We start from the raw sequence: 19,051 nt of genomic DNA, 5'->3' as shown, positions 1-19,051 counted from the left end.
TCAGCACTGACTTGGAGCTACAGTTTTGTTAAGAGAAACTTATTGTGTTCTGCATTTGGCATTTCATATCTGCTACAAATCACTGCAGACTATTTTTAAAAACTATGCTAAAAGTAACAAAAATTATATTGAAATTGATGGATCAAGGAAACAGAGAGTTAAATATTGAAGCATTTTTAGAGGATGCCAATGGCAATCAAATAATAGAAGATAATGTTTCTTTAATTAAGAAATGTAAATACTTTTCAACAAAAGCAAGAAACGATTGAGCAAAACCAACTAATGTCACACCTCACAACTGGGAACACCTGCTAAGCAATTCTTTTTCTGTATCTTCAGGAATAGGTCGCATCAGGAGAGAGAGGGGGTCTTTTGGTTTTGGTTGTTTTCTTCTCTGGTCTCACCTCCAATTCCTGTTCCTCGGCCTCCATCCCCTTCTCCTCGCCGTCAGTCTCCGGCCCCGTCTCCACCTCCTCGGGGGGCTCCTCGAACGCCACGTGCTGATCCCCTTCCCCTGAGCCGGTGCCCCCGTCCCCTCCGTCCCCTGTCGGCTGGGCTGGAGGAGGCTGGGGGTAGACCAGGATGGGGTCCGGCGGCTCCAGGAAGGACCAGCGATAGCTGACGGCCATGGGGCTGGCGTTGGTGATGTGGACGTAGCGGGTGACCTCGGTGTCGTTCAGGATGCAGCCAAAGTCCACCTGCATCCTCTCGAAGGTCAGGTTGGGGAAGTAGACCTCACCCCGCAGGCCAACGTAATCCTTACAAAGAACAAACCAGTGGCATTACTAGGGTGAAATTTCCAAGGGGCCACCCGGGGGTGCCCCAAAAGCTGATGAAATGCGGCTTGTAAATAGATTGTGTACAATTTCAAGATTCCGCCCTTCAGGACAAGAAACAATGGATTTGAGGAAAATGAGGACGGAATTACTCACAATGTGTGGATGTTCTCGGTATCTAAAGGTGAGCAACTTCTCGGCTACCCTGGAGTAAGAGTCCTCCACATAGGCAGGATTGAACTGAATCTTCAGCGTCTGAGATTCACCAACCTCCATTGGAATATCCTGCACACACCAAATACACAGCAGACTTAGCGTTTGCACCGCTAACTCAACAAACACTTGAGCACTTGTCACACAAATATTGAATATTAAAAAGACCTCATGCTGCATCACGTAAAGATGCACAAAATGTAACCTGGTTAAGAATGTTACAGATGCAACCAAGCGGAAAGTAATCAAAATAGGCTTGTGGACATTGTTTTTATTAATCTGGCATCTTGGAATGTTTGTCTTCATTCAAGGCAATGGGCTGATCCAACAGTCTCACTCACTGAACAAGCAAGCAATTAACACGTGCTCTTCTCTATTGCGCCCATGCACATGTGGAAAACTCTCCAGCAGGTATCATCAGTCAGGCCACAACCGACATATCACGTACAGTTGCTGCACCAACAACTGATGTATCACGTGTGCAAAGTCAGTGGACAATACGCAGCACAATATGCAGCAGAACTATCATGTGTAATTTTGCAGTGTCTTCGGCATTACATTACACCACATTCGGGGCTGCAATCGGTCAAATGAAAAAGGGTGGGAGGTTAAGCCCCACCCACCACATTTATAACAAGACAGCAACGGTGTTTTCGTACCATGGAGGAGATTTCCTTGGGTTGGCCCTCGTCCTCCGAGATGATGACAAACGGTTCCTCCAGCTCCACGTGGGTGTGGAGGGGTAAGGAAGACACGTTGGTCAGCGTCAGCTCCTCTAACTGGTTCTCCAGAACGTCGTTAGGATGCTGCAGCGACGAACCAGAAATACAAGAGAAGACTGTGATTTCTCCCTTGAGCGTATATTAATCAAAGCCGCTCGCGGGTTGGGTTTTCAGAGTTTCTGATGTGCCTTGGGTTGATTTAAAACGAGAAGTCTGCTTGAATCATATGTGTCGACCGTGGTACAGTACACGGGGCTGAGTCAGATTTAATTGGAAGGTGCCGCCACGATCTTAATTTCTGGGAACTTTTTTCCCAGTAAAGTTGGTGGTTTATATAAAAATGTCATGTCATCCGACTTCCTCACGACAGCCCGCTGGTGCTTTGGACAGCTTAGGCAAACCCTAGATTTCCAATTGGGTCAATTTGAGAGGGGTCTGGGAACTGTTTGGGCTCATAAACGCGCAGACAGAGGTCACGTCCGAATGACTTGGCAACTGCTGGAAATAACACATGTGCCGAGGGAATCCGCAAGCATTTCTCACAGATGCATATGCTATCTCAGGCCGAGCCGAATAATTTGGACGCGGCCAACGTCCGAGTGTGCAGGGCTGAGTTGTTTTCTTTTTACCTTATCCACTCTGAACATGACCTGCTTGGTGGAGAACTCCAGCAGCGGGCTGATGAACTCGATGCTGATGTCTGTCTTCATGATCTTCTCCTTGCCGCTGGCCTTGCCGATGATGGCGTGGCACAGCATGCGTTCCTTCACCACCTTGGGCCTGCCGGAGCAAGGGAAAATAATTATCGTAGGCAAAAGTGAGACGTGAAGTGAAGTCGCTTCAATTTTGGGTTTTTGTTTTTTTTATCTAACTCTGACAAAAGAAAATCAAGCAGATTTGAGTGACAGGATGAAAAAGCACGAGTTTAGAGAGAAATTTATCTAAACTAAAGGGTGCGTAAAAAGTTTCCCATCTGTCACAAAAACCCCATCCACTGAAATATGACGGTTTCCCGTTAGATCCCTTTTGCTCTTTACTGCAAAATAAATCTTACCAATGAAAACATTTAAGAAACCGGCTAGGTTGTTAATTTTACAGAAAGCGCTGTGCGAGTGTCAAGAATCGACAACGGGGGAAGTTTGCAGAATCTCAACCTTGCCAATAGCGCTGCTAGGAATCCCTCTGGAATTGAACCCGGTAGTGGTGTCTTTGCAGCCACATGTACCCTGTAGTCGTTACCTCCAAACGGTCCACCCGGGGACTACGCTGGAAGTTGACAAGGGTGGGACGGTGCTGAATAGAGGGGTTTTAAAAACTGTGGAGCTGGATTTTGTCCACTAATGCTTCAGATAACTTATTCCCGAGTCAGACGGTTTCTGGGGGAAAAAAGACTGGATGTGGGGGTTGGATCTACTTGTAACTTAATTCTCCCTTGGGGGGGTAGGGGTAGGGGATAGGGAGATCGAAGCGGATGCGTTGCTTACGTATCAGACTGGCCTTCAAGAACAACGTCGATACTCTCTCCGGGCTCCAGCTCAAAGCGTGATGGGGTCAGGCTGAAGACAGGCTTGGGTGGTGGAGCCGGTGGGGGCATCCTCTGCAAAGATAAAAGGAACGGGGGCGCTTCGGTAATGCTTCTCATCCCTGCAGGTGTCTCCGGGGTGCCTCGTAGTGACCGCTCTTGCTCACTGAGCCACGGCATCAGTTTCTACAGCAGTTTCAGATCCGTCTGATTTTTTTCTCTACCCACACGGGCATCTACAGAAGATTTTCAGTCACATGATTTTTGACGGTCGGCGCTCAATCTACACAGATGTGCGCACTTACGCGCGCGCCTTCAAAGTCTCTCAACATTCTAGTGTACGTAGAAATTGCCAATATAAATACGCAGATCCAAAATGCACTCTATGGACACGGTACGCTTCCTGAAATGCCTTTAGCCGTCATGTTACGTCACGTGAAAAACCTCTATTTGTACAGCCAGGCGGGAGAGAAGAGAGGAGACATTGTTCCAACATTTCAGAGCAGGCACAAATAATGCTATCGTAAAAACTGCCAAGAAAATGACATTTTGAAATATGTGATTCTGCGAAATATTTGGAATTAAATAGGAGGCGGGTTACTCTTTCCAAATATGACAAAACCCCCAAATTGACCTCCACTTCAAAATGACTTTCAACCCTCAAAACAGGAAAGAGTGGCATGCGACTTTACTGTCATTTTGTCGTGACAGGTCGCATGCGATAACCCAGACACACACAGATACTGCAGGCCAATTCACAGGCTCTGGCAGGTTAGTCAACTCTATGCTTAATGATAATAGTTGGCTTAACTCCATTCAAAGACAAAGAGGCTGGTGTCAGCAAGCGCTATCTAGGGCAGGCCCTGAATCGGATCTGAAAGATGTTGGGAAGAGCAACAAGCATGGAGATTTGGGGGGAGGGGGCTCACAGGGGAAAAGGGGGGGTAACTAAGCCTGTGGAAAAACATAGCTCCGTCGGAATTCTAGATCTTCCGAAAAATCCAGGCACTGAACTGAGGAGATGAGAGCCAGGATCAAAGCCACGTTTGCCCTACCTGGTACTTGACGTCCAGAGGGTTGTAATAGGGGTCTCTGTTCTTCAGCTTGATGGGGTTAAAGCCCTCCGTGCTCCAGAAGAGCTGCTGGTGGCGGCGTCCCTTGTTGGTCAAAGTGAACATGCGACGGCAAGGCCCACTACTGCAGGGTTGAAACATTTGGATCATTTGGATTGGAGGATTTGTCACAGATAAACATTCAATTTTCTTACTTTGAAAATGCACATGATCCACAGATTTAATGTCTTTGGCTCAGATCTGAAGGGTGTCAATCCAAAAATCTCACCATGCGCTATGTCCTTGAGCAAGCCATCTTACCCAAACTATCTCTCTAAAAGGCTGAAAAGAAATGGAGCAGCCACTCCATTGGTGCAAAATTAATGCACCCTCTCACTTCAAACTAGTGACAGTTGACCAAATTTCAAAATCCTAAGATAGCAAAAACAAATGAAGGAAATAACTTAAATGCTCGACTACCAATCAAAAGCAATATCCTTCACATATCGCTACTGACTATTAACCCGTTCAAACAAAGTTACTTGTGATCCTAAAAAATTTTTACCAAGTTTGCAAGACAGTAATGCTGTGCCTACAATGCTGCTATAGCACACGAGCTACCCCGCAATGATGTGCAAGCTATGAATTAGAGCTTAATACCTGAAGTGGTGTCCGAGCTCGATGCTGGGCGTCATGGGTGGGAAAGACACGACGGTGGTGCCGTGCCCGTAGGCTTGGAGCTTAATTGTACGCGTCTGGCTGTTCTCAAAGTTGATGGCCAGCTTGTCTTGAAATCTGATGGACAAATAATACCATTTTATTCTGAATGTCGGTACCTCTTGCCGATCAATAGAAAACTTGTCACAGATTAAAGGAGAACATTTCAAACAATGGCAAAATGAGAAAATCGTTGAGTGTGATGGACCAAGAATGTTGTTCTTCCAGATAACATAAACCATGAACAAAAAATTTAAATACAGGAAATCTAAGCGAACAGACATATGCATCACAAGACAATACATGGACATTTACCACATCTGAAAATAAAAGGAATTTGCTGCTGAGAAAGTGACGCATTTTTGTCAACAGATAACTCAACTGAATGAATCACAAGTTGGGAACAATAGACACTTTTCACCCGCTGTCTCAGACACAAACAGGACATTTGGTGAATTATTCATAATTTCAGGATACTTTCAGCTTAATCCTGCAAAATGAGTGCAAAGTAATACAGGAAATCGGGGACTTCAGGACTATTTGGGGCTAGGGAGATGATTACCTAATGCAGTCATCCAGGTTGACTGTTAGTCTGAGATCCAAGCTCTCCTCTGGTGGGATGACGGACTCCTTGGGCTCAACTTGCCACAGGGAGTTGGGCCGCATCTAGGCAGAAACAAACCCATCGACAAAAACTTCAAATCTAATATCATGGTTTTTGTAATCACTCATCAGTCACGTGCTGAAATGGCAAGGTGGTAGTCGAGTTCATTGCAAGACCAGACCTAAGTCCAGTCACAAGACCAGAGGTATGTAGATAGTGTCTAAGGAATGCTTGAGCCGCATTTCATTTGGATAGATCATGACTTGGCTTGAGACTGGTTGACTTGTAATGGACTTGCACAGACTTGTAAAGACGTATAGACTCAAGTCAGCCCCAAAGAATTATCACACATTCACCTGCATTTCTTTTGGTCTAAAGGGTGTGCCGGACGCGACTGCCAAGCTACAGTTTTGCGAAGACCAACTTACCAGCGTGCAACAGAACGGTGCAGGGATCAGCGATTCGTTGGACAGCGTGACTATCTTGGTGACGTCTGTCAGGACCGGTGTCTGGCCCCAGTCAATCTCGGTGGGTGTCACGTGCACGACGGGCCCCTCTCCTATAGCCATCAGTTGAACTTGCTGTTGGGAAGATAAAAGTGTCGTGAGCATTGGTACAAAAAAATTGCTGGGCACATTCTTAATTCCTAAATATCTGCAGTTCTTTTTCAAGTCAAAAATCTGCACTGACTGTGCAAAATTAACAGCGTTCATTAATGAGTGCCACTAACTTTGTAATAGCATTTTACCGCGATGCCATTCTGAAATTCTGAAATTCAATAGGAATATTTTCAGAAGTAATGTCATATCTTACTTGGAGCTTGGTTAAAGCCGGTTCCTTCTACCTTGTTTAAAAGTGATTACCCTTCCTCATGAAAAAAAAATTTGTAGAGGTTTTAAAAACCAAATTTTCAAACAACAATATGGCCCAAGAAGTTTATGCCAAGACAGCTTTATGGGTCGAACTGTGTGAATGTGAGTATACTATCTTTGTGTTTCCCCCAAAGTTTCAAATGTTAACGTTTGATGTAAAGTTTCACCTTTAACTGTGGCAAACAATTATAACCACTTGGAAAAAATTAAGAAAACAGGGGGTCGCTTAAGGGAGCCTGGCGGACAGACTGACGCGTGAAAGCCTTTGAAAGGCTGAGCCAAGCTGCAGCCAAGCCTGGGCCGATGGGCCTTCGTAATCCCCAGCTGATAATAGACAGATCTCCTATGAATAGACCTCTCTTCCCAAGCTCAGACTTGACTTGACTATCAGCCCTCCTTGGTGTTCTTCCCAGCCGAGATCAAAAAGCGAGATCATTTTTAGACGACGCTCAAGACAGAAGATTTTGTTCTGAGCAAAGTAGATGGGAGTGCTACAGCCGACGGGTACAATTACAGATTGTAGAAAATCAGTGACTATTTCTCTGTACCCAAACAAAAAAAATTACAACTTGTTAATATTAAAGTAAACTGGTTAAGACTTACCAGTGGTGGTTCGGTGCTGCCAAAGATGCTGAACTCAGCCACGGCCTCAATCTCCTCCAGGGCTTTAGGCATAATAACCAGGGGGACCTCGGCAGTGGAGTGGGGCTCAATGATACCCGTGGCCTGGGGGCTGGTGTACAGCATGGGGCTCATGTCCTCTATCTCCTAAGACGGTCCAACAACACAAGTGGAGGGTATGAACGATACCTCAAACCGTTTGGATATTGCAACCCAACGGAGAAAGAATTCCCATGTAAAAAAATTTTTTTCCAACAATTTCCAACAACTGGAGAAGTGAATATACGTGCACACTGACATCTTTCTTAAGCAAGGTACTTTTTTTCACAGAGGCATTCTGAGTTTCAAGACACATTCTCAACATGCTCCATAACAAATGTTACACCCACCTGGATACATTCTCAGGTCAAATGGTCAAAACATGGGATCGTTCCCTTTCCGTTTTTTTCCCCCCAACTGAAATGACCAATGACTGTTTGTGTACCAACACAGTGTTCAATATTTGATTGCTAACGAGACCGCAAGTCACAGTTTGCATGAGAAAAAAATTCCATTGGTCAAAACCACTTACACCCATAGCAGTATATATAGACAGCTGCACGAACTTCAGACTGTGGGAACCAAAATGGCCGCTCATTAAATGTGCAGTACAGCCTTCAGCTAATGTGCGCATGTGTGCTGAAGCATAATCCGCCATTTTGGTTCCAAAAATTGAATCCCTCATGTCGCAACTCTACTCTAAACCACAGCCGTATCTGGCTTTTTACCTGAGGAACCAAGTCGTATTTGGCGGGCAAGTCAGAGTCATTGAACAGCTTTGTGTTCAACTCGTAGGGATGGTTCAAGAAGCATCTTGTGTAGTCCATGATGGGAGTCACCACTACAATCGCAGGTACGACACACCTGTCATGCAAATTTCATTTCGGGAGTGTACGTAAATGTTGCAAATGTTAAACATGACATTCTACCTTTGACAGAGTGCTGAAGTCGAGACCCCTGAAGACCATCGTGACACCCTGCAAGATGATTACGAGACCAACACAAGACCTCCATTTCTCAATACAAGTCACAAGCTATATAGAGTACCGAAGTGAATACGTCACGCGCACATCTAGTGTGTAAAAAGTGTTAGCGCGAGAACCGCCGCGTGGACCAACACGCGCGCGTACTCCATTCATTTGCACTGTACTTTCTGGTTCACAGTGACGTCACACTTCGGTAGACTCTATTCGAATGACCTGCAACAAAAGCATTCCATTTTCACTGTTCACCGTGTTTCCTATGACTGGTCTTGTGACTAGTTGTGACTGGTCTTGTGACTGGTCTTGTGCCTGGTCTTGTGACTAGTTGTGACTGGTCTTGTGACTGGTCTTGTGACTAGTTGTGACTGGTCTTGTGACTGGTCTTGTGACTAGTTGTGACTGGTCTTGTGACTGGTCTTGTGACTAGTTGTGACTGGTCTTGTGCCTGGTCTTGTGACTAGTTGTGACTGGTCTTGTGACTGGTCTTGTGACTAGTTGTGACTGGTCTTGTGACTGGTCTTGTGACTGGTCTTGTGACTAGTTGTGACTGGTCTTGTGACTGGTCTTGTGACTAGTTGTGACTGGTCTTGTGACTGGTCTTGTGACTGGTCTTGTGACTAGTTGTGACTGGTCTTGTGACTGGTCTTGTGACTAGTTGTGACTGGTCTTGTGACTGGTCTTGTGACTAGTTGTGACTGGTCTTGTGACTGGTCTTGTGACTAGTTGTGACTGGTCTTGTGCCTGGTCTTGTGCCTGGTCTTGTGCCTGGTCTCGACTGCAACACTGCTTAGGTATAAAGACAACTGTCTTCCAAGAAGTATGTTTGCAGTCCACTTTGTATCCATCTCAAATTTTATCCTGTGGGCCACCAAATTGACCTAATCATAACTATGACAAGGCAGCTTAACCCCTTCGCTCCGGGACGCGGCTAGAAACGCTTTTCAGCTATTATTCTCGGCCCACGCTCGAGCAAACATGGTTAAAGAAGGCAGACCCTGGCTCTGGTATATATGGTAATTGGTCTTTGTGCGTAGCCCAGAAATGAAAAGACCAAATTTGCATCATAATCACCAGCTTCACAATAGCCCGCACTTTGAAAAGAGGCAATGGGAATGTGGAAGGGTGAGTAGAGCCGCAGGCCACCAAATAATCAGCCTTTTCACCGTGTAATTCAAAGCATGCAGAGCACGCAGGGCCACAAACCGAGAATTTGCGGTTTGGCATGTGGCCTTTGTGGCTAGAATTCTTGGAGCTGGCTTTCGGAAAGAAATTCCCGTCGTCAAGGGGTTAATGCTGATCAAATGATAAATATTACTCCAGTTTTAGAGTGCTATTTGGAATGATGTGCTCACTTGGCTGTGATCGGTAGGGCCAACAGTTCCGTTCCAACTCCCTCGACGTCAACAACTAGAGACATGTCGTACTTTTTCACTGTATTGGACGTTAGCTCCACCTGGAACAAAACATTAACAGAAATCTCTTTCCCAATATGACTGCTGCTTGTAAGGTACTTCTTTGCCATTATATAACGGGAAATTTGATATGGCTTTTGTAAAGGACTACCGGAAAATACCTGAAAGTGTAAAACCTTATAAATTCTGAATTCTCAAACATGCCATTTTTTCCATGTTGTTGGGACTAAAAAGTGGCCTTACATCATTCATTCCATGTTTGAGATTCAGTGTTGTGGGTGACTGTTTGTTTTAATATAAATTACTTACTGTGCATTGACAACTTTATTAATGAAAGGCACAAAAAGATGGCAAAGTCAAATGTGGAAATCCCTATTAGCCAGGTTACACTTAGCTTTGTAAGTTCAAATCTCTTGTACTTACTTGTATTTTGACTTCACTCTGCGAAGGAATAGTGCCCTTCTCTGGCGTGATGCGGAACTCCGTGGGTGGCACGCTCAGATTGCTGCGGTTCAGCGTCGGTTCCCCGCTGGTTGCCGACACCACTTCCCCTGTGCCGTCGCCTGGTACCCTGAGGTTAAAGGTCATGGGGACCAGGGCAGTGTTGGCGAGGGTCACACTCCTGGTGCTCTTGAATCCTGCAAGTGAAATGGAAATGTCGCAGTGAATATCCCTTTGACCAGAATGGTTCTTAATCCTCCCATTTAACATAAGTTGGAGTGCTCCGAGACAGGAAAGTTGAATAATTCCTTGAAAAAAATACAAAGGATCTCGTTTACGACATTATGTTGACGTCTTCCAGCAACTAACGTTAGCATTCCCCCTCCCCTGCAAGAAGAGATGCAGTTTTGATGGCTGGATTTGATGTAATGGAACATGAAGCTGCTATTCAAAATTGCAGACACTAATAGTTCTCATTTGCTGTGATATTTTGAGCATGACTCTACCGTGTGTTTTCAGCTCTGAAAAAAAATGAGGCAGCTTCACATGCTGTGATGTAAATTGCAAAAAAACAGTGCTGCAGTCGAGCCTGCAACCGAATCTGTTGTCTACAGCAAGGTCTGGGTCTTTACTCAGACATTAGACCTGGCCGTAGCTCATGGAAGCTCACTGCGAACATGGCCTTTATCACAAGTCCAGTCACAAGTCCTTTCATAAATAATAGAACGAACGATGAAAGAGGGGATGTTTTTGCCGAAGTCCATTTGAAGGGCTCGTGACCTGGCTTAAGACTGGATGGATTCTTAATGAACCTGTGATGGACTTGACTGAAACAATGGCTTGCAAGCAATTTGCTTCTGTGGGCTTGCTTATAAAAAGCTGGTATTGAGTTGCTAAGTCATGTTGGTGATGCGGTGGATGGAGTGTGCTGACGCTCACCGTAAGACACGGTGCCAAACTTGAGCTTGGGCTGGTCAAAGTGGAAGGTGGGCCCAATCACGTTCCCCTTGAAGTTCAGCCTGAGCTTCTCCGGCAGGCCCCGGACGGAGCAGTGGAAGTCCTCGTCAAAGTCGCCCAGCACGGGGGAGGAGAAGGCAATCTTGATCGCCTGGTGGCTGCCGGGGGTCACGATGCCCTCACTGGGGCTGAACTGGAAGCGTGGGCCGAAGGTGGTCTGGTTGGGCAGGAGGTTGAAGGTAGCGTCGATGTCGCCTTGGTTGCTCAGCACCACCTGTGGATTGTAAAGGGACGTATAATTCAATATGAAACTAATTCGAACCAAGAGGTCAAATGAAGAACATTACCGAACAGTATGTCTTGGTTAAATTCAAAAGCACATTTTTAAAATCTACTAAGCATAAATACGAAACCCTCACTAGTTTACATTCACATTTTTACTGAATAAATTTCAACTAGATCCGTACATTGCCTGCATAAATCCCCACATTGCCTGTATAAATCCCCACCTGAATAAATCCATTCATCCCCTCAGGCTAAGTAATTTCTCTAGACTGAGCATTAATGGAACTTCCATTTAGCAGTTGAATGTAATGTCTGTTTCTATGGTTTGCCATGCAGTGCACTGGGATGCATAATTTGATGACGTGATCAGTGATTCACCAATAAGATGGTGGAGAATTTTCCAGGCACTGCTTAATATGCAACATCGGCCTTAATAAGCTGTGTTCCTAACTGGATTAGATTTGCATATGCATATTGATCAGCATTCCCTAATGGAATAGCTTGACATTCTCAGATCGTTTGTGGTTGCACGCAAGCAGCTTTCTGGGTTTGCAGGCGTCCCATAACGACAACCTCGTCAGCAAGATATACCTCATAAGTGTGCGTGGATCCCACAAAGATATGGCCCATGTCCAGTGCGTCAAAGGAGAAGACCACCTTGGGGCCCACGCCGTCTCCCCGCATCCTAAGCGGGAGGCGGGTCTCGCGGCCGGTCACATCGCAGTAGGCGGTGCTCCAGTAGGTGCGAGCCTCCTCGGGCTTGAAGATCACATTGACTTCGGCGGATGAGTTGGGCCAAATGTCGCCCTCTAGGGGCTCGATCGTGAATGCGCTGTCGGTGTACAGCATGCTGTCCCCCTCCACCATCTGTGATGAAAAAATTGAAGAAAAACAGTCAAATTCAATGCGTCCTTAACTGGTTTTCAACTGGCCACAAAGAGCAATAAATATCCATTTTTCACTGATGGCTTTAGTGACATATTATGCCGATAAGCCTGTCCAGTATTTCAGAGAAGCAAGGTCATTTGGGATAAAAAAAAAACACCTGATGCTACAGCCCGGTTTCCATATCAAAGTAAGAAATGCAAAGAGCAATGCAATCAAGACACCAACTGCAACGCAGACACATGGAAACGTTCCAAACGCAGGTATCACCGACAACGCAGACAAACGCAAACCAGCCCGCAAAGACCGGCAAAGTTGAGCCAGGTTCAACTTTGCCAACTGTCTGCGTCGGAGAGCACGCTTGCGGGCATGACCGGCGTGCAACAATGTCCCTCTCGCTTTAGTTCCGGAAATTTTGCCCATTTCCTCCTTAATGCTTAAGGCTTACACCCTTACCATCCACGAAATGCATGACACTGGAGTACGTGCTCAGGTTTGGCATCATGAGGCGGTACGGTCAATCTAAAAGGGAATTTTCCCCAAAACAACACAAAGTTTCGGACGCCATTTTGTTCAATGTTTCGAATGACATCATGCACCGTCTCTTCCGTTTGTGTCTGCGTCTTCACGTCTTGCGGACCATCTGCGTTACAGACGACCGCATGAACACCAGGCATCAGCCAGTTGTTTGCAACATGTTCAATGCCTATGTCGTACAGTCAGACTGACAGAGCCAGTCTCGCGCTCATGTACTGATTATCCCTAGTGACCAAAGACACGCTTCATTTTCAGCAGGCTCTGGACTCCAAATCGGCTCGTCGTCTATGAGCAACTTTCAAACCCTGCGTCCACTGAAGAGCCACAGTTAGGACAAGTTTCCAGTGCCAATAATCACTGTTACACTGCTCACCTTTCTCCTGTTGTGGAAGGTTCGGGTGAGGATGGCCATTTTGTCACGCAGCGTGTGATCCACGATGCACTCCTCCAGGAAGCGATCATGCTCCGCCTGTTCCTCCTCGGCTAGATCGGTGCAAAATCTGTCACCAATACAAAGTTTCATATACATCACTGAAAAGAATCTTAAGGCCATTTCTTCATTCAATCTCATTACCGTAAGCCATAAGAGATAGCAAAGTAAGTGCTACATTTTGATAACCAGTCATCATCTTCTTGTACTTAGTAAACAGGGATACATAGGGGGTCGTTTATTATTTTATTGCTATCACCAGAATGTTCCGTATCACTGGATTAATTATTCACATGTCTTTATCTTTTATACTTTTGTTTATTGGTATTTGTTAATGTTTATAATGTTTTTACTTATCCTATGCGTAATTCTACGAGTCTTTGGCTAGTGTAATTGGACCATAATTCAGCTGCTGGCTGCTATCGTTGAAAAAGAAATTAAATTTCGATGGATCACTGAGATTGGCATCCTGATAAAATGAGCATCACATGGGCGAAACAAATGTTGAGGGGTCCTACTGATTTACATTGTGAAAGATGCATTTCAACTCAAAACAACTCGTTTGATTAGGTTGGGCCACATTGTTACGGGTTGATTTGAACATCTGGAAATATTTTCCCGGGAGATCTTGATCAGGAAACAAATCTGACCTGGAATCAAATTTTGATCCGACCCACCTGTCCTTCTGTTGCCCCTCCTCGTCAACGGAGGCAAACGGCTTCCACTGGAAGTGAGCGATGACGTCGCTGCGGTTGTTGATGGTCACCGACCGCTGATTGGCCATGGAGATGAAGGTGTTCTCGATGCGGACGGTGTTCTTGTCCAGTCGGACGTTGGCGTCCACGGCCGCACCGTACAGCGTGACAAAGATGTCTTCACCTGTTCACAATTTGACCATGTACACTGTTATTTGCATTGCAATGATCTTTGTGCAGTTAAACCAAGGATACCATCAGACGGGCAGTAGCGGCTGATGAAAACCAAGTCTGAAACTCAACAAGCTGAATTTTGATACCGGATTTACTGTGATCTGCAAGATTTCCTGCCCTTTCAGTTAAATAACAGTGTCTCAGTGGGTAGCTGTGTCTCTATGAAAGCTTCATTTTGACGGTTTTCTCACATGGCAAAGATAAATAGTGCGTAAGCAACTTTGATCCCAACAAAAGTTCACCCTGTCACTCTATACTGACCTGTGTCGTAGGAGATGGTAAGGTCTTGGCTGTGGTCTCCAATGGTGCTCGGTTTGAACGTCACTTCTACCTGAAGGCTCTCGTTCACGGCCAAGGTGCCACAATCAGGATGAACCGTGAATGGCCTGAAAAAAAAAAGGAAGACTCCACCAATAAATTCCTGGTCACAAGGCATTCAAAGCCCAATGTTAGGAAAATAACAAAACAATTATCACAAAGATTTCTCATCTTTTACTGAATTTCAGATCCTAGATCTACTTCTAAACTTTTCATTTTGCGAGATCGGAATACGGCTGAAAATCGCACAGTTCATCCGGCTAAAATGCAGGTTTCCACTAGTCCAGTCCAACAATATCCTTGAATATGAAAATATTGGAAAGAAGAATTAACAGCTAAGGGCAAAACAACATCTGCACCGTTTCAGTTTGCAAAGGTCATTCATTCTCATTAGGCTTGGCAATTTGTCCAACCGAAAATGGTATTTCAAGGAAGTTTTTATCAACAAGAGCCATATTTTACAACAAACACTGTGATACAGTGAAGTCAAAAATACAAACGTTACAGTGAAATAGATCATTGTTATTTTTCATCCAACTTACAGCGGCACGTCGAGGGAGAACCTGGCATCTCTGTTGCCCACATTCCTGACGAGCAACGTCTTGGTGGAGGGGTACTTGACGGGGCAGGTGGAGAAGTTGACCTGGTCGGGGAAGTCCAGGAGGGCCCGGGCACCGATGGCCTTCACCGGTACTACGAACTTCTCTCGCTCCGTCATACAGATCAGCTCGTGGTTGTAATCCTACATAGAGGGGGAAAATCAGCAATGATGACATCTCAGGAATGATTACAATCAAATTATGATTGATTTTTTCCATGTGAAGTTACGGCAAAAATCCTTTAGGACGTATTTTAAACTGCTCAAATTACAGTACACTGCAGGGTCAACACAACAAAGCAATATTAAATGTCAACTGCATTTACAAAAATTACAGTAAAAACAGATCACATAAACATTAGCAAAATTAAGAAGTTAATAATGTCAGAAGGCGATGATCGCGAGAGAAATGCTTGAGGCTCTTGTCGCGGAGAAAGGAGCTTGGAAAATTAATTCGAAAGTTGAAATGCCAACCTTCTTCTCGGCTGGCATGAACTGGATCCTGAAGATGATGGCCATGCCAGGGGCGACCTTGTTCCCGATGTCGGGAGGGCTGATAATCTTGAAGTAAGGTGAGTCTGCCTGGAACACTTTGACCAGTCTAGAAACCTGTGAAACAAGCAAAGATGCAAGTCATCGTTGACAGAGATCTGAGATCAGAGATGAAATGACAATACAGGACAGGTTGCTCACGAACTTTTCAACATAAAAGAAATGCAATTATTTCCCCAGAATCAATGCTGTGTTTAAAACCAATTTCCCTACTTCGTCCAACGACCTGTAGCTCTGAAACTGAAGAGACACATTCATTAAGATCAATTTGCAGGTACAGTTTTGGTTACAACGCTGATTGCTGGCAAATTGAAAGAGAACAAGTCCAGAAGTGACCATTCCATTATTCAGTTGAAAAAAAAAAAAAGTTCTTAAAAATGATACGTAAGCATATTTTCAATGCAAAATGGCAACGCGACGAAAAAGTCTCGTCAAAGATCTGCTTAGCAATCACAGCTGAGGGAGCTACTCACTTTATCACTGTTCCTGAGGAGCAAGGGAACCTCGTAGACCTCGTGAGGCTCAAACTGTTGGAAGACAATCTCGGACGGGAACGGCTGGAACATGGGCTCATCGATGTCCACAACAGAGAACTGGACAATGGCGACGTAAATCACCAGACCAAAGTTATTTCAATGAGCGCAGGATAACGTAAGAGAGTTAGTAAATTGTCACTGTGATTTGGCCAAAAGATAGATATAGGAGAAATTAAAACAATTTGTGTTGAACAGTTTTTGGATTGAAAAAATTTGTCCCACTCTGGTTCCGAGAAAATGAATCAGTTCGGCTCTTCAAATAAATATCATCTTATGAATATCGACCACTGCTTACGACGGTTGCAAAGTTTCTGGGAACAGTTTGTGCTTACATGTTTGAAAAGACACTGAGAAATGTTACCAAATGTCTTATCTCATTGCTTAATTGAAGTTCACTACACAGCCCCTGTGCGAAAGCAACAATCAGCTACAATGTGATTCATGAGGGATTTGACCCGATTTGAAATACACCAAATTGGTGAATTTTGTGTTTCGACCGTCAACGTGGTCCAGTGTCTCTTCAAACTGCCGCTTCCTCTACCTTTTGGTGAGTTGTGTCTCCCATGTCCAGGAGTTCAATGACCTGTGGGATCCGCATGTCGTGCGTGTTGGCAAGCTTCTCCGAGGTCGTCTGTGCCATCTCCTTCATGAAGGACGACGGCGTCAACTGCAGGATATTTTTGTGAAAAACGATAAAAATGCCCGATATCACACAACTGACTTTAAGGGTAGCCAACGTCTGCAGAAGGTTCACTCTAGGTTAGAAACAGCCTTTGACCTCAAGCTGTACGTTTTATTCCCATTGTCGTCAAAGAGAGTGGTGTTTTTATTTTAATAGCATTTATTTAGTACATTGACAGAAGTGAATTCTGCAAGCTATACTTTGAAGACCACTTTAATGGCAACAACCATGACTGTGACACAGCTAGAACAAGGTCTGCCAAGACCTGCTTACTTTAGGTTCTTCCACGGGCCCTCTGACCAGTTTGGGGTTTCTGGGAGCAGTGACTTTGCTGACATATTCCGGTGTCTCCCCACAGTCAGTGGCCCGCTGGGCCGTCTGCTTCTCCAGACCCGTGGGCATGTTGGCAATATCGCTTTGTCTGTAAATTAAATGTAGAAAAAAAAAGTTAACTAATCTACGGTGACAGGATGCAAAACATAAAATGCCCTTGTCTAGTAGGGCTTGCCAAATGTAAATTTTTGAGGAATGTTATCTCAGGGCAAAAAAACAATAATAGTTTGTCTCTGGTTAGACTGATGTTCCGGCACTGATGCAGCAATGCGGCTTTGTTCAACATCGGGATCTATCGCCCTGAGTAAAAGATCGAGCTGGCTGCAAAAATGTTGAGGCAGTGCAGCAATAGAGGGCGCTGTTGCAGCTCTTGCAGAGAGAAAAAAAAGCGCATGCTTGAAATTGATGCACGCGCTGACCAGAGAGGAAAGACTTTTGGGGGGCCTTATGGAAATAAAAAAATACCTTGCCTTGCACTTTTTATTTCAATAGTTCAGCAAGCCTCAAATAACTCCAGCCCAATGCTCCTGACATTAGAAATTCTAGACATGAATTTTCTGATGCTGTGAGCATTCGGGCCGTTAATTACTTAAGCTAAGTGATGGACAATTGATGTCATAATAGTCTGCATGTCGTTACAGGTAGGTCTGGGTGTTTTACAGAATAAGGATATGCTGAAAGAATTCCGTACATAGATGCCACACATTTTTTTGGGCAGCAATCTATTAGCCATCTGAAGGCAATAAAATGTCGTAAAAAGTCAAATTTAATGGTAGAAATATTGAGGTATACATGTACACCAAAACCCCACAAAGAATTGTTCAGAACAGACTCATGAGGTTTGTGCACAAGGTATCAAGCACTTTTTCTTGATATGTGCAGACAGAAAGTGAAGTGAAAATTAATTTGGGCCCCGAACCTCTAAACCTGAGCAAAATTCTAGAACCAATATGCATGGCAGATCTCCAAACACTAAAATAGTGTGTTTGTGTAACATGTTCTTCAAGTTTATATTGGGCTCGGACAACTTGACTGTTTGACAACTCGACTCAGCCCAGGACAACTCAACTGTAACCCTAGCCCTAGCATGTCTAGGGTTCGTCATCCGCTGAGCTCTAGGCTAGTTCTAGCATGTCTAGGGGTAAACTCGACTTTTGAGACAGCTCAACTGTCTATGCCTCACATTTTATTGCCTTTTGAATATGCTCCGCCGTGCTCCAGTGTTCTGCATGTTGAGACCCCAGTTTTTGTCATTTTGATTTTGCAAAACTGGTCGGCCCCCCAAAAAGACAAAAGCAACACCCTCTTTATTGCGCTCACTCTATTTTTTCAAAATTTGGGATTGAAAATTGTGAGAAAATGTGACTTTCTTACTGATAAATCAGCCGAGATTAAAATGACAACAAAACTGGGAGGTCCCCAAGTATACAATCCCCCCACCATGCATCGTGTTAAAACATTCACAGCTCCCCTCATAATCAGTGATAATTTCCCTCAAAATTCAAACCCTGCCTTATTTTCATAACCAACCCTACAGTTATTGACTATGATTTCATCATGGTCATCGGTAGGGACATGCATACATGAGCTAGGGTGCTGTTTATTTGGGAACTCATTTCCTTAAGGAGGAAATTGTGATTAAAATTTGTCTTTTTCTGCAGGCTCTAGCTCTTCTATTTAATTTCCAATTTCAAAATTTTTGAAATTTCAGCATTTGATTCATTGAAATAAGACACAAATAAGAACAAAGATTTTACAAAAATGTGAATGTTGGGGTTTTCAGCTACAATCCACACTCATTATTGTGTACAAACTAATCAGTTTGCTCTGCATTATATACATGTATGTAGGCTACAAAAACATCTCAACACAACCCCGCTTCAAATTGACTTGCTTTGCTTTATAGAGTCTCCCTAACCACTAACCATGTCCACCGCTAAGTTAAAGGTGAATCCAAAAGTTAGAATGTAGGTCTTCCATGTCTTCCTTCTATTATAGAAATGGGATCCCCTAATACACGATCCCCTCCTTAATC

At 44.5% G+C, this 19,051-nt stretch overlaps 1 protein-coding gene across 4 annotated transcripts in view; it reads right to left on the bottom strand.

The window, feature by feature from the left end:
* LOC110990022 (axonemal central pair apparatus protein HYDIN-like) overlaps nt 1-19,051 on the bottom strand; it is a 68,347-nt gene that overhangs the window by 48,385 nt on the left and 911 nt on the right. For all 4 annotated transcript variants that reach the window (XM_087137627.1, XM_087137626.1, XM_087137630.1 and 1 more), the window contains exons 2-24: nt 16,957-17,104; nt 16,543-16,668; nt 15,939-16,058; nt 15,388-15,522; nt 14,858-15,057; nt 14,259-14,383; nt 13,746-13,947; nt 13,012-13,138; nt 11,808-12,083; nt 10,914-11,205; nt 9,957-10,171; nt 9,474-9,574; nt 7,867-8,002; nt 7,082-7,246; nt 6,035-6,187; nt 5,565-5,668; nt 4,946-5,080; nt 4,289-4,430; nt 3,196-3,308; nt 2,341-2,491; nt 1,649-1,795; nt 933-1,061; nt 405-758 (exon numbers count right to left, since the gene is read on the bottom strand). In XM_087137627.1, coding sequence (XP_086993753.1) covers nt 405-758; nt 933-1,061; nt 1,649-1,795; nt 2,341-2,491; nt 3,196-3,308; nt 4,289-4,430; nt 4,946-5,080; nt 5,565-5,668; nt 6,035-6,187; nt 7,082-7,246; nt 7,867-8,002; nt 9,474-9,574; nt 9,957-10,171; nt 10,914-11,205; nt 11,808-12,083; nt 13,012-13,138; nt 13,746-13,947; nt 14,259-14,383; nt 14,858-15,057; nt 15,388-15,522; nt 15,939-16,058; nt 16,543-16,668; nt 16,957-17,085 — 3,777 coding nt within the window. In that variant the 5' untranslated portion in view covers nt 17,086-17,104. The remainder of the gene's footprint in view (nt 1-404; nt 759-932; nt 1,062-1,648; nt 1,796-2,340; nt 2,492-3,195; nt 3,309-4,288; nt 4,431-4,945; nt 5,081-5,564; nt 5,669-6,034; nt 6,188-7,081; nt 7,247-7,866; nt 8,003-9,473; nt 9,575-9,956; nt 10,172-10,913; nt 11,206-11,807; nt 12,084-13,011; nt 13,139-13,745; nt 13,948-14,258; nt 14,384-14,857; nt 15,058-15,387; nt 15,523-15,938; nt 16,059-16,542; nt 16,669-16,956; nt 17,105-19,051) is intronic.

Source organism: Acanthaster planci, linkage group LG06 (assembly GCF_054643075.1).
Source record: "Acanthaster planci isolate LZ-2023a linkage group LG06, COTS_SCS, whole genome shotgun sequence".
Taxonomy (NCBI): domain Eukaryota; kingdom Metazoa; phylum Echinodermata; class Asteroidea; order Valvatida; family Acanthasteridae; genus Acanthaster; species Acanthaster planci.
Note: the sequence above shows the minus strand (reverse complement) of the source record. Positions and strands in the feature narration are given on the sequence as shown.